Source organism: Dipodomys merriami, unplaced genomic scaffold, assembly GCF_024711535.1.
Source record: "Dipodomys merriami isolate MVZ:Mamm:240054 unplaced genomic scaffold, mDipMer1.0.p SCAF_192, whole genome shotgun sequence".
Lineage (NCBI taxonomy): Eukaryota > Metazoa > Chordata > Mammalia > Rodentia > Heteromyidae > Dipodomys > Dipodomys merriami.
In genome coordinates, this window is record NW_027203293.1 from 376,368 (window position 1) to 390,828 (window position 14,461).

The 14,461-nt window shown below is 43.2% G+C and overlaps 1 protein-coding gene across 1 annotated transcript in view; it reads right to left on the reverse strand.

Moving 5' to 3' along the window:
* Cog3 (component of oligomeric golgi complex 3) overlaps nucleotides 1-13,337 on the reverse strand; it is a 60,347-nt gene extending 47,010 nt beyond the window's left edge. Inside the window, exons 1-3 of the mRNA XM_070028436.1 lie at nucleotides 12,952-13,337; nucleotides 3,268-3,414; nucleotides 661-722 (exon numbers count right to left, since the gene is read on the reverse strand). Of these exons, the coding sequence (XP_069884537.1) occupies nucleotides 661-722; nucleotides 3,268-3,414; nucleotides 12,952-13,143 (401 nt within the window). The 5' untranslated portion in view covers nucleotides 13,144-13,337. The remainder of the gene's footprint in view (nucleotides 1-660; nucleotides 723-3,267; nucleotides 3,415-12,951) is intronic.
* Nucleotides 13,338-14,461: the final 1,124 nt, after the last annotated feature.

The window sequence follows — 14,461 nt, forward strand, 5'->3', positions numbered from 1 at the left end:
TTTGAAATCACATATCAAAGAGCCTAACAGTGTCTACACAATAAAAGGTATCAATAAATGTTGAGAATGAATGTAGAACCTACAGTCCCAAAATCAGCCAGAAACTATACAGGGTCCCTTTTTCCCATGTTATCAGGACACACAATGGAATACATAGTTCTCAATCTGGATGCCATCCTTAGTCTTTTGCAGATGCTTCTCTTTAAAAAGCCAACACACTTGTCAGGATGCCTTTAAAACACCTACCTGAACGCAGTCCTTTAAAAAGAAAAAACAATAGCATAACTTCTAATGGCAATTATAATGAACAAAATCCTTTCTCTGGCTACTCAAAGAAAAATATAGCTGTTAAAAACTTCTTTGCGGGCTGGGAAAGTGGCTCAGTGGTAGAATGCTTGCCTTGCATGCAGGAGGCCCTGGGTTCAATTCCTCAGCACCACAAAAGCAGGAAAAAAAAAAAAAAGGCGGAAGCTCAAGCAGGAGAGCGCTAGCCTTGAGCTGAAGAGCTTAAGGACAGCGCCCAGGCCCAGAGTTCAGGCCCACAACCAGACCCAAAAAAAAAAAAAAAAAATTCTTTGCAACTTTATTTAAAGATACAGAGTAAGAAATGTTGAGATGACTAAAATTTAAATAGCTAACAAATATAAGAGCCACACATACCTATATTTAGTTCCTTCATCCTGATCCATCTGAGTTTGCAGCTTTGCAAACCATGAGAAAAACTGGAAAAAAAGAGTACTGTTATCAACCAAATTAAAAAAGGTAAGATGGAAAGTGACTACATGCTAAACTATGAATCAAATGGTAAGTACTACCTAAATTGTATTTTTTAGGTTCACTCATCAAGAATTGGGTTTAAGCATATATAATACATATACAATACTATATTCTAAGAAAAGAATTTTAAAAATATTGGTCATTTCCAAAGACAAGTAAGGAACAGCATTAAAGAAACAATATATAAAAAAATGTTTTCCCCAAGTAACAAGCTAATATTACTTACTAGCTTGCCACCAATATGAATAGAATAGGGCTTTAGACAAATATTATTATCTAATAAGAAATATAAAAATATAAACTCAAAAATAATATTATAGACATTTAAGAACATGGAATGTTAAGAAACTGAGGGGCATTCAAGGAAAGAAAAGAAAGATGGAGGATGAATGATTTTGAAATACATTGCAATTATGTATGAGGATAGCATAAGGAATATCAATGACATCTACCGAATAACAGAGAGGACAGGGAAAAAGCAGCATTCTAGATTTGCACAATGTAATATATCCACATCTGACACAGTAAAAACCCTTTGGTAGAACACACATTTAAAAAAAAGAATGACAGAAAAGTAAAACAAGCACACAAAAGAGGAAGGGCTAAAAAGATTGTGAATAAGGATGACCATGGTTGAAATTGTTTTTAAATGGGGGGAAAGGGTTAAGGGAAAGTAAGAGAGGAGGTAAGGCTGATCCCAGCCCATTGTTTAGTGTGGAAATGTCGCAATGAAACCTTCTTATACAAAAAGAACAAAGAACATGGCCTTTAACATTAGTCTGAATCTAGCCCTACCACACCAGTGTTATGGAAAATATCCATGATTTAAAATATGCAGAGTTGAGCATGGTGAGACATACTTGTAATCCCATTACTTGGGAGGGGTTTAACTTAGGCAAGCATAAAGGAGGTTTAGGTGATGATAAAAATGTATTATTACTTGATAGTGGCAGTTATACCAGTATACACTTGTCAAAATTCACCTAGCTGACATATAAAAAATGGTAACTCAATTCATCTTTTTTAACCTTTTAGAGAGTCATGCAAATTTAATATAGGAGATTTCATTTTCATTTCAGACATGGTAAGATTCCTTGTCCAATTCTGAAGTAGAAGTCAATGTCAAGTATAAACTGACAAGTTGAACTGAAACCCCTCTGTACAATAAAAATAAATGTATAATTTTAAAAAACAAAAGTCAGTGCCAAGGATACGAAGGTCTGCATGTAGCTTGACTATCATTTAGAGAGCACTTAGTGTGTGTTGCCTGCCACACACCACATCGACAAGCATCAGCCCATTTAATTCTCATAAAGATCTTATGTTACATAAGATTAGGCACATGAGTTATTCTAGATGAATCCACAGATCAAGATTCTACCTAATAGGTAAGAAGGCAAAAGGGGCAAGGGTTTGGGGGTTTGCTCAAATGGCAGAGAATTTGCTTAGGAAGATTGAAGTCCTGAGTTTAAAAACCTCAGTCTCTCTCTCTCTCTCTCTCTCTCTCTCTTTCTCTCTCTCTCTCTCTCTCTCTCTCTCTCTCTCTCTCTCACACACACACACACACACACACACACACACACAATCAACCAATCAATCTTACAGTATACACATTAGAATATCTTAACTTTTACTGCCAATATGACTGTGCATTAGATTGACTTAAAACAAACAGTCACTATGACCATGTGCACCTGATCATATAGAATAATTAATACATATTAAAAAGAACTCCAGGAAATAGAAACAAGAAGTTTTTCTTTGATGTTTTCTCTTCTGTTTGTACTGTTTGTTCCTCTATCTGTCTTTGGGAAGGCAAGAGAGGGGCACAGAAATAGAAGATATAGGGTGAATAAATGCAGCAGTAGTAGTCACTAGACATTCATTGTGTTGAAAATGAACTATACATTTGTGAGTAGGGATAGAAAGGAAAAACTGGGAGAGGCGAAGGAAGGACTGACATTGTCTAAAAAGAAATGCACTCAGGCTGGGAATGTGGCTTAGTGGTAGAGTGCTTGCCTAGCACACACTCAGTACCACATAAACAGAAAAGGCCAGAAGTGGTACTGTGGATCGAGTGGTAGAGAGTGCTTACCTTAAGAAAAAGAAGCTCAGGGTCAGTACCCAGACCCTGAGTTCAAGCCCCAGGAGTGGTTAAAAAAAAAAAATGCACTCATTACCCAATTTATGCAATTGGTAACCCCTCTTATATAAATAACAATTAAGAAAATAAATTTTAGCCAGGTACATGGTGGCTTGTGCCTGTAATCCTAGCTAGTCAGGGAGCTAAGATTGCAGTTCAAAGCCAGATAGGGCAGGAAAGTCTGCGACACTCTTATCTCTAATAAACTACTCAGAAAAAGTCCAAAATGGTGCTTTGGCTCAAGTGGCAGAGCACTAGCCCTTAGAACAAAGAGGCTCAAGGACAATGCCCAGGCCCTGAGTTCAAGTCCCAGATCAGGCCAAAAAAACAAAGGTACATTCATTTACCTGCTGTGCAGTCTCAATTCTTTCATCTCCCATTTCTAAGGAAGTGAAGCCTTTCAAGAGAATATCTTCTGTAGACTCAGGCACTACTGCAGCTGGCTCAGTGGACAGCAATTGGGATGTTAAACTGCACAAGTCATCCATTGGAAGCTTGAAAAAAGAAAGATATTTAAGCAACTTCAAAGTTCTCTGAATTTAATTCAAGATGTTTTGCATCTCAGTTGCTTTTAAAGATAAAAGGATATGAGATTAATAAATGCCATTTATACATGTTAAATGCTACTCTCAAAGTGTAAACATAGTCAGATACTGGTGGCTCAAGCCTAAAAACCTAGCTAGGGGCTGAGATTTGAGATCTGGGTTCAGGTTAGAGGCTCAAAGCCAGCCTGGGGCAGGAAAGTTAATGAGACTCTTACCTCTGATTAACCACCAAAAAGCTGGAAGTAGAGCTGTGGCTCACACAGCACCAGCCTAGAGCAAAATAAAAATCTCAGGGACAGCACCACCAATATCCCATTGGGTGATTAGTAAGGTGTGATTCTGAGTTAGCTAGTAAATCTGTACTCAACCACACATTTTCTCACTTGAATCTCTTGTGAACTAACAGAAAAAGCTGTTAAAAGTAGCTTGCTCTTCCAAGATTTAACACAAAAGCCTGACCAACCACACCCAAATGTTAGCCAATAAAATCTACTTTTTCCTATCATTTCTGTCCACTGATACATCTCACCTACACTCTCACTACAGATTTTGAAATTACACCAGAATGGAAAGGCTCCTATCAATTTCAGGAGAGCTCCAAGGACAAGACCTCAGTTTTCCAACATTACCTCTTAGTGCCTTCCAGTTCTCCACTACTAAACATAGTTAGAAACTGAACATGGTGGCTTAGAAAGATCTGATCAAGGCCAGAGTTCAAGGCCAGAATGGGAAAAAAAGTTTGTGATTTCCCCCTCCCACCCCATCCCCATCTCAACCACGTGTGTCATTCCAGCTATACAAAGCATAAATAAGAATATTGTGAGATCTGAAGGCAATCTGACTGTGATATTTGTCACTTCATTGACCATGAGGGTTACTGAGCTGATCTGGATGACTAGGAGGGTGTCTCCCCTCTCCCTCACTGCTCCACCACTGTGCACTCAGTCGAAGAGGACAGACATAAAGGAGGACTACTTTTCAGTCAGAGGTATACAAGTAGCTATGCTTCTCTGCAAGAACTGCTAAACAAATGCTCAAGAGGATCATGATCAGGCTGGCCCAGATAGCTCAGGTATTAACTTACCTGAATAAAGTCCTATATACAAGCTGCTTTTAGACCTAATAGAAAGGACAAAGCAGCCAGGCACTAGAGGTCTATGCCTGTAATCCTAGCTACTCAAAAGGCTGAGATCTGAGGACTGTGGTTCAAAGCCAGTCCAGGCAGGAAAGTCCATGACTCATCACCAATAAACCACCAGAAAACCAGAAGTGGCACTGTGGCTAGAGCACTAGCCTTGAGCTGAAAAACAGTGCCCAGGCCCAGAGTTCAAGCCCCACAACTGACAAAAGGAAGGAAGGAAGGAAGGAAGGAAGGGAGGGAGGGAGGGAGGGAGGGAGGGAGGGAGAGAAAGAGAGAGAAGCAACTGCTTCTTTTTTAGATTCAATTCCAGCTCTGTCATAATACAAGACCTTAAGAAATTACTTCCTGTCTGTTTTTCTAAACACAGATGTTTCATCTGAAAGAAATATTTTCTCTTCAAAGCTTAAAAAAACTAGATGCAAAATGCATTACTAATATAGAAACATGACCCTTTAATATGGGTTCTAATGAAGTTATACCTAAAGCATGGTAAAGTACACTTAGAGGCAGCCTGATTTGCAAACTGCTCTTACAAGCTGTGTCAAAGTGGGAAAATTACTTAATGCTTCTAAGAACCTCAATGTCTTCCCTTTATCTGATACAGATACAGTATCTGTATCATGAAATTACTGTGAAGGGCAAGGCAGAAAAAAAAAGTTGTGAGAAAACTGGCTTCTTGGAAGTGATAGAAAGCTGTAGACAGAATGTGATCAGGGAGGTCCTTGACATTCTTTCCACTGGAGGATGTAGGTAAATATGTCTTATTAGGGCATCACTTATTTGTACAAACTCTTCCAAACGGTAATATAATCCCTGAGTATAAAAGGAGTGTGCCCCAGCAAGAATTAAATTTCTCAAACCCAGTGAGAATCTATGTTGAGTATAAAGTGTCATAGCAACTGTGTGCTGTCACTGAGGGTTCTGGAGGACAGAGGGAGCTGTGTGATGTTAAACAGGATCTACTCTTGCCCTATGGAACCACCCCAATTACCAACAAGGACTGTCTTTGTAAGGAAGGAATATTGTCCACCACAGGCAATGCAGCATGTAAAGCACTAAGCCTAAAACCTGCTACACGGTAATAATAGATCAATAAATTTGAGCTACTGCTACCAGTAATGTTTTTATTAATCCTGTTTTCAGCAATTTAATTAATAATTTTATAAATCTAAATGCATACTGTTTATCGGGAACAGACTAGTCACTAAGTTACCTTTACAATAGTGCATTATTAGTAAATTTTAGCCAGGCACCGGTGGCTCACACCTGTGATCCTACTATAGCTACTCAGGAGGCTAAGATCTGAGGATCATGGTTCAAAGCCAGCCTGGACAGAAAAGTCCCACTCAAAAACTACAAGTGGTTTATGTCGAAAATGAACTTTACAACTTTGGTGGGGGGAGGAGGATTGGGGGAGGGAGGATGGGAAGGGATGGGAAGGGGAAACAAAGAAGGAGGCTACAATGCTTGATAAGAGGTATACTCATTGTCTTGCCCATGTAATTGTAACCCCTCTACAGTATTTTCACAATAAAAAATAAAATAAAAACTACAAGTGGTGCTATGGCCCAAGTGGTAAAGTGCTAGACTTGAGTAAAAGGAGCTCAGGGACAGCACCCAGACCCTGAGTTTAAAAAAAAAAAGGTAAAATTTAGTTCTATAAGAAGTCATAGCATGAGCTGGGAAGGTGGCTCAGTGGTAGAATGCTTGCCTTGCATGCATAAAGCCCTAGGTTCAATTCCTCAGGACCACATAAGCAGAAAGAGCTGGAAGTGGCACTATGGCTCAAGTGATAGAGCACTAGCCTTGAGCTGAAGAGCTGAGAGACAGCGCTCAGGCCCAGAGTTCAGGACCGCAACTGGCCAAAAAAAAAAAAAAAAAAAAGTCATAGCAAAATTAAATTACAAAATTATATCAACATTGTTATGCAATATCTAGAGGGGAAAAGGATTATACATCAGGCTCACATTTGAAGAACATTCCTAAAGGATGAAGTGAGCTAAGAGTGTTGGTTGCAGCCTAACAAAAAGTAAGCTAAATAATCTACAACATCATAAATATTCTTAAGTCCATCTGAACTGAGGTTTCAGAATAAGTGTGCAGCTTTAAAATACCTATGGCATCTGAGGAAGATGGACTTTCACTGGATGTCCATGAGTGAGGGTGTAATGCAGTACAGTCTAGGAAGAGGGGAAAATAGGGCACCAACAGAAAGCACAGGCCACTGAAAAAAGAAGGCAGCAAACTGCCAACTTGAGAGCACAGAAGATTCACTTTGGGGAGAGGGGAAAATACAATCTCTAGCAGGCACTGATAGTTCATACCTATACTCAGGAAGCTGAGATCTGAGGATCACAGTTGGAAGCCCAGGCAGAAATGTCTGTGAAACTCTTATTTCCAATTAACCAGCAAAAAGCCAGAAGTGGAGCTGTGGCGCAAATGGTAGAGTACTAACCTTGAGCAAAAAATGCTAAGGGATAGCCAGCCATGAGTTCAAGCCCCAGAACACACACACACACCCCTCCCCCTCCTCTCTCAGGATACTTGAGAGGCTGTTATAGATAATCCAATCTTCATATTCTGCAATCTAGATGTTATAAGTAATGTTATTTGAATTTATCAAATACTTGATTTCATTACTTCAAGTACAAATACTAATTACCTTTCTATCATAAAAAAGGTAAACACCAGAAACAGGAGAAGGCTTCCTGATCCCTTACTCTTCCAAATACAAGGTTATTTCCCTCAAATCAAGCACAAAAAAGAAGCTATCAGGCAAACATTTCAAAAAAATGGTATTTTAAAGTAACAAAATAAGATGCTTGTTAATAACATAAGAGAAAATGGGGGCTGGGAATGTGGCTCAGTGGTAGAGTGCTTGACTACCATGCATGAAGCCCTAGGTTCTACTCCTCAGTACCACATACACATACACCGAAGAAGCCAGAAGTGGAGCTGTGGCTCAAATGGTAGAGCTAGCCTTGAGCAAAAGAAGCTCAGGGACAGAGCTCAAGCCCTGAGATCAAGCCCCAGGACTGGAAAAGAGACAGAGAAGAGAGAGAGAGAGAGAGAGAGAGAGAGAGAGAGAGAGAGAGAGAGAGAGAGAGAGAGAGAGAGAGAGAGAGAACACAAACATGCGGAAGAAAATGGTCCCATTTAAGAAACAACTTAAGGGGCTGGGAAGGTGGCCCAGTGGCAGAGTGCTTGCCTTGCATGCATGAGGCCCTGGGTTCGATTCCTCAGCACCACATAAGCAAAAAGCCGGAAGTGGCACTGTGGCTCAAGTGGTAGAGCGCTCGCCTTGAGCTGAAGAGCTGAGGGACAGCGCCCAGGCCCAGAGTTCAGGTCCAACAACCGGACCCAAAAAAAAAAAAAAAAAAAGAAAAGAAACAACTTAAAAGCTGCTTTGGGGAAGCCCATGAATTAACTAAAAGCAGGATAAAACCTGGGTACCCAGTCCCCAACTTTGCATTTCTGCCCTTTGATCTGAGCCATTCTCTCTGCAATCTCTTTGCAATCACCTCCAAGAAGAACAGGATTTACCACAGATTGAAGCAATTTGTGACTAGCAAAGCCTATCTTCTTATCTTGTGTAGCAAATGGTAACGCTGCCCCAAAGAGAGCAGCCAAAAGCTCAGGGTAGACCACCTGCTGTAGCAATGAATGACTTGTTTCTGCTCCCTTCAACTTCTGAATCCCACCTGGGCAATTGTGAGACAGTGGACTGTGGGACCACCTAATGCCACTTCTGACTACCTCTAAACATACCTGTGGCTTTGCTTGGGACTACTTTAATAATGCATACCCTCTGCCCCTAATGAAAAATTCTCCCTATTTAACACAAATGTCTGTTTCACTCAAGACAAGTGAAGATGTCTGAAGATGGTCTGAGTGCTATCTTCTTTGGCTGCCATGTAACATCTCCTTTTTGTGATATTCACCAGGTCTCTATCTGGCATACAGGGCTAAACAGTCTAAAAACCTGGTTTCACTATTAGGTACATCTGCCCCACTATCTTTTCTCAAAAGACCTGGAATAAAGTGACAATTCAAGAGGAAGTGTGGTGGTATCACAAACTTGCCTTGCTCTGATGGCTCATTCAGTTCTGAATGGGTGACTCAATACCTCTAGCTCACTCCCACTGTCCTGACTTCCATTGGAATAACCAGTTACTAATAGACAGACAAGAACACAGACCTTGCTTAGTAGTGCTGGAGAAGTATTGTAGAGCTTATGCGCACACTAAATAATAATTACAAGAAACCATCCAGGCAAAGCTCCACAGGTCAGCAGGTCCAGGCAAAGACAAACATATCTTCCTCTCCCAAGCTTTACTTCTTGCAGAATTCTGAACAGGAAAAATCACTTTTATAATCTATGTGATCAATTCATTTCCTAATTGAAACCTGGTATTACTTCAGCTAAGCAAGTCACTGAAGAGGTATAGATAGAAGTCTCAGAACCTCTTCACGGCACCTCCGCTTTGGTCTGACACATATACCAGTCTGGGATCAGGATCATGGCACTCTCATGTAGGCCTTAAAGGCCTACATCATCTGAAGGAAAGCCCATGAGCAGTGTAATATAGGAAATTACTGGGCATGTGCATTTTACATACTCGACTACATTTAATTCTCACAACTCCCCATCATATAGGTCCCCATTTTATACAGGAGACAACAAAGCCTTCCAGAAGCTAAATATTGCATCTACAATCACACCACCTACAAAAAAAAAAAAAAAAAAAAAAGCTCTAAGAGTAAATTATTTCAAGGCACATTATTTTACTACCAAATATCATAATGCTATAAACTTTAGAAAATAGCTTTCTCAGTTACTTGATGTAACTGGTGAGGAAAGGAGTTGGTGGGAGGGGGAGAAAGATGGAAGGGATGATTCTGATCAAGATATACTGCTCCCTTTGGGGCTGGGAAGGTGGCTCAGTGGTAGAGTGCTTGGCTTGCATACATGAGGCCCTGGGTTCGACTCCTCAGCACCACATAAATGGAAAAAGCTGGAAGTGGCACTGTGGCTCAAGTAGTAGAGTGCAAGCCTTGAGCTGAAGAGCTGAGGGACAGCGCACAGGCCCAGAGTTCAGGCCCACGACCAGCAAAAAAAAAAAAAAAAAAAAAAAAAGATATACTGCTCCCTTGTACAACCATTTGAAGAGGAAAAAAAATAAATAATTGAAATTTTAAGAAAGAATTCTAAACTCAGCAAGGGAAAAAAAAGCTAGTCTACCAAAGTCTTTGATATTTAAAAAAAAAGTTTAACTTCTTAAGGAAAAAAAGCACACCTTTACAAGATAATGACTGGTTCTTTATAAATGAGAAAGTTATTTTCTTTTTTCTTCTTTTTTTTTTTCTTTTTTTTTTGTCAGTTGTAGGGCTTAACTCTAGACTTGGCCACTGTCCCTGAGCTCTTCTGCTCAAGGATAGCACTCTACCACTTGAGCCACAGTTTCACTTCCAGTTTTCTGGTGGTTTTATTGGAGATAAGAGTCTCATGGATTTTGCTTCCCAGGCTGGCTTTGAACAGCAATCCTCAGATCTCAGCCTCCTGAGTAGCTAGGATTACAGGCATGAGCCACTGGCGCCTGCTGAGAAAGCTATTTTCTAAAGTTGATATTTACTGAGCCTGAAGCTGCCCACTTGCTATTTTACTAACCTGCCCAGTTCCAACTGTTCAGGAAGTAATTTATGTTATGTAAACACTATGTTATGTGAAACACTGCAGAAAAGTGTTGTCTTTGGAAATATACTGGTTGAGCACAATGAAAACTGAGGCATTCTTCTTTCCACATCAAAAGTGTGGCAAAAGGGATAGAAAAATCATTCCAAAATCTTCCCCATCAGACACAAATACTTTACTGAAGGAAATGAGCACTGCAAAGAGCTGAATAGCAATGAGAACATTCTCCTCAGACTCCAGAGTCAGAAAATAACAAGATATTTCCTTCTCACAGGAATACAATACCAAAGCTGCATGAACCAGAAGCCCCTCACTGAAGACTTGAACTTGTTGAAGCACATTCCTATCCGTGACCTTGCAAATCTTTTTCCTCTAGCTAGAATGCTATTTCTTTAGTCCTTTCAAGGCTGGCTTCTTGCCCTCCATCACCAGTTTTCTTTTTTCTTTCTTCTTCTTCGCCAGTCTTGGGGCTTGAACTCAGGTCTGGGTACTGTCCCTGAGCTTCTTTTGCTCAAGGATAACACTCTCCACTTGAGTCACAGCACCACTTCTGGCTTTTCCTGTTTATATGGTACTGAGGAATCAAACCCAGGGCTTCATACATGCTAGCAAGCACTCTACCACTAAGCCACATTTCCAGCCCTCACCAATTTTCACTCTAAACTTCCTTAGTAAAGCATCTCCTCCCCTTGTAGATCTTCCCTTCTCTTCTCTTATTTTTTTAATCTCATGGATCTCTAAATGTGCCTTCTTGTTCTTTTCAGTACATCTGCATAATCCTCATAATTATATCCCTCTATGAAGCTAGTTTCTCATCTTTCTACTATCTCAAATTCTTAGCTAAGAGTGAGTGAGCATGTGATTAATAAGTTTACTTCACTCCCAATTGATTACATACTCAGAATAAAAACTTAAATAACCCAACATAATAAATACAAATGCTCTTGTAGAATAAGTCCCTTTCCCAGTGTGCTACAAACCCAGGGCATCCTGCTACAGCAATGAACAAAACCGATTATAAACAGACTGAAATATAGCTCAACGTTAAGGCACTTGCCTAACATGCACAGGGTCCTGGGTTCCATCCCCAACACCACAAATAAAACAAAAAACCTGCCGGGCGCTGGTGGCTCACGCCTGTAATCCTAGCTACTCAGGAGGCTGAGATCTGAGGATCGCGGTTCAAAGCCAGCCCGGGCAGGAGAGACCGTGAGACTCCTATCTCCAATAAACCACCAGAAAACCGGAAGTGGCGCTGTAGCTCAAGTGGTAGAGTGCTCGCCTTGAGTTGAAGAGCTGAGGGACAGCGCTCAGGCCCAGAGTTCAAGCCCCATGACCGACAAAAAAAAAAAAAAAAAAAAAAAAAAAACCTCTATTTCCAGAACACAAAAGACCTTAAGTGACAGAGGAAGATTTAGAAATGTTCCCTTGCTTCCTTATTTATCTACTTAAGGTCTACTTCCTGCTCAATATCCTAGAGATAAATAGTCACAGGCAAGGACGAATACCTGCTTTTATGACAGTGCACACAGCAGTAAAGGTGAAGATACACAACAGTAAAGGCGAGAACTTTCAAATCAAACCAAACCTCTGAAGGGTGAGGGCAGACAAAAGTGAAGGCTAAATTCCAATCTACACTTGGACCTAAATTCTAGATTGTATAAAAAAAGAAGGCTTTCAATCCTAACACTACCTTTGCTTATAAAATAATGGTCCTGGGCTGGGACGGTGGCTCAGTGGTAAAGCGCTTGCCTTGCATGCCTGAGGCCCTGGGTTCGATTCCTCAGCACCACATAAGCAAAAAAAAAAAAAAAAGCCGGAAGTGGTGCTGTGGCTCAAGTGGTAGAGTGCTAGCCTTGAGCTGAAGAGCTGAGGGACAGTGCCCAGGCCCAGAGTTCAGGCCCCACGACCGGACCAACCCCCCCCCAATAAAATAATGCTCCTGCACCTGGCCCTCAAAGCTAGAAAGGTTATTAAACATCCAACAACTCGTAAAACATACTTTTTGCCTTTTTCACTAGTTGAACTGAATTACATGTGCAAGAAACATGCATCGCATCCCAGCGGCTGAAAAGGAGGACATCAAACATCAGTTAATAATGTCCTGGTTCCACTTGCAAAGAAAACTTGAACCGCGTTGCCACGGGTTAACTCAACGACCTCCCAGAACCCACACTGTGACTATCACGAGCGCTCGACATCCCACGGGAGGAAGCGCCACGCAGGACCGAGATCTGGTCCCCACCGCGCCTGGTCCTCCCGACCCGAGCGTGCGGCCGCCCAGCTCCGCGGCTGCCGAGCCCCTGCTGGGAGACGCTGCGGGCAGCAGACAGGAAGAAGACCCGGAGCAGGATGCCTGAAGCCAGGCTGCGGGCCAACCGTCCCACGCCGTCCCACGCCGCCGGGAGAGCCGGGCGCGTCCGGACGCTGCCCCCGGACGCCAGCGCCACGCTCCGCGGGGAAGGTGGGGTCGCGGGGCCCACGGGGCCAGGCTGACAGCGGGGGACACGAGGCCCGCGGCCCGAGCTCCCGCCACCTCCGCCCGCCCCGAACCTGCCACGGCGGCCGGCGAGTGGACGGAGACCTGGCGCGGAGGGGGGCCAGGTCGCTGCCGGGGCCGCTCGTCCCCAGCCCGCTCCACCCATGCCCTCACCTGGGCCGGCACCGGCGGGTTTTCCGCCGCTGCCTTCAGCTCCAGCACCGAGTCCGTCTGCCGGTCGGTCAGCGGCGCCGTACTGTCGGGTCTCCCGTCCCACAGGGCCAGCTTTTCCCGAGTGTCGCGCTCGGCCGCAGCCTCGGGCGGCGGGAGCAGCGCCGCCTCCGCCATCGCTCCCGCCCCCGCCATCGCCCCCGCGGCCCGCGGCAGCTGCAGCACACGGCGGAGGCGACCCCGACCGAGAGACCCAGGCCACTTCCGGGAGAACCGAGGCTTCCAGCACCGCGGCAGCTGCGGGGCGGGGCGGGCCGGAGTGGCCTGACCCCGGAAACGCTCCTACGGCGTGGGGGGTGGGACCTAAACCGGCACAGACGTGGCTTTAAACGGGGTACAAATATTTCCGGTTGAGATACCGAAGAAGAAGGTCCAGGAGACTGACTCAGACGGAAATAGAAATGCCCCTACCGGAAGTCTCTCCCACAACAACAATAACTTTATTGTTACGTGTTGCTCGGGTGATTGACAACTCGCAGGAAGTCCGTTCGGCCCGCAGAGGGCTTTGCGGGTCGGGGGCTTCTGCTCGCAGGAGTGAGTGTCACGTTGGCCGTCCACCGCTTAGGTCAAAACCAAGAGCATGACATCTCCAACATCCAAGAACTTTCCTCCCAGAAAACTAGTTTGTGGGAACACTCTAGAGAATTTTTTTCAGACGTATATCAGATAGTAGTAGCAAATAGCTGTCAACAATCTAAAACTCCAACGTTGAAGAACTGGAGCAGTGACTCGTAGTTCCTGATATCTGTGACTGCACAAACACAGTGAACCCAAGTATAACTTTGCATCTTTTTGTGGGACAGGAATCCCCAAGGGGCGAGGCCTGTCTCCTCTCACAGTGAGGTGCCATGGCTGAAATGACTCCGACGGCTACCGCTGGACAGCTGGGGAATGCAACATCTTCACAGGGTCTCTGAGCCTGCTCCCCCTAGCATGAATCGAGTGACTATAAAGTCACTGGGAGCCAGATCCAAGGGGAGGGAATTTGATCCACCTCTCCATGAAAGAAGCAGCAGCAAAAAAAAAAAAAAAAAAAAAAGTCACAGCATTTTTAATGTCACACATCCTATACTATGCAATCATTCAAAGGAAAGGAAATTTGCTAAGCATGGTGATTCATGACTGTAAATCCTAGCTACACCAGAGGTAAAAATAAGAAGGATCATGGTTTGATATCTTTCTAGACAAAATGTGTGTGAGGGCCCATCACAACCAATTTTTTTTTTTAAATGGGCACAATGATGTGCCAGCAATACAGTAATGTAAGTAAAAAGATGCAGTTCGGGGCTGGGAAGGTGGCTCAGTGGTAGAGCGCTTGCCTTGCATGCATGAGGCTCTGGGTTCAATTCCTCAGCACACATAAGCAAAAAGAAAAAAGCCGGAAGTGGCGCTGTGGCTCAAGTGGTAGAGCGCTAGCCTTGAGCTGAAGAGCTGAGGGACAGCGCCCAGGCCC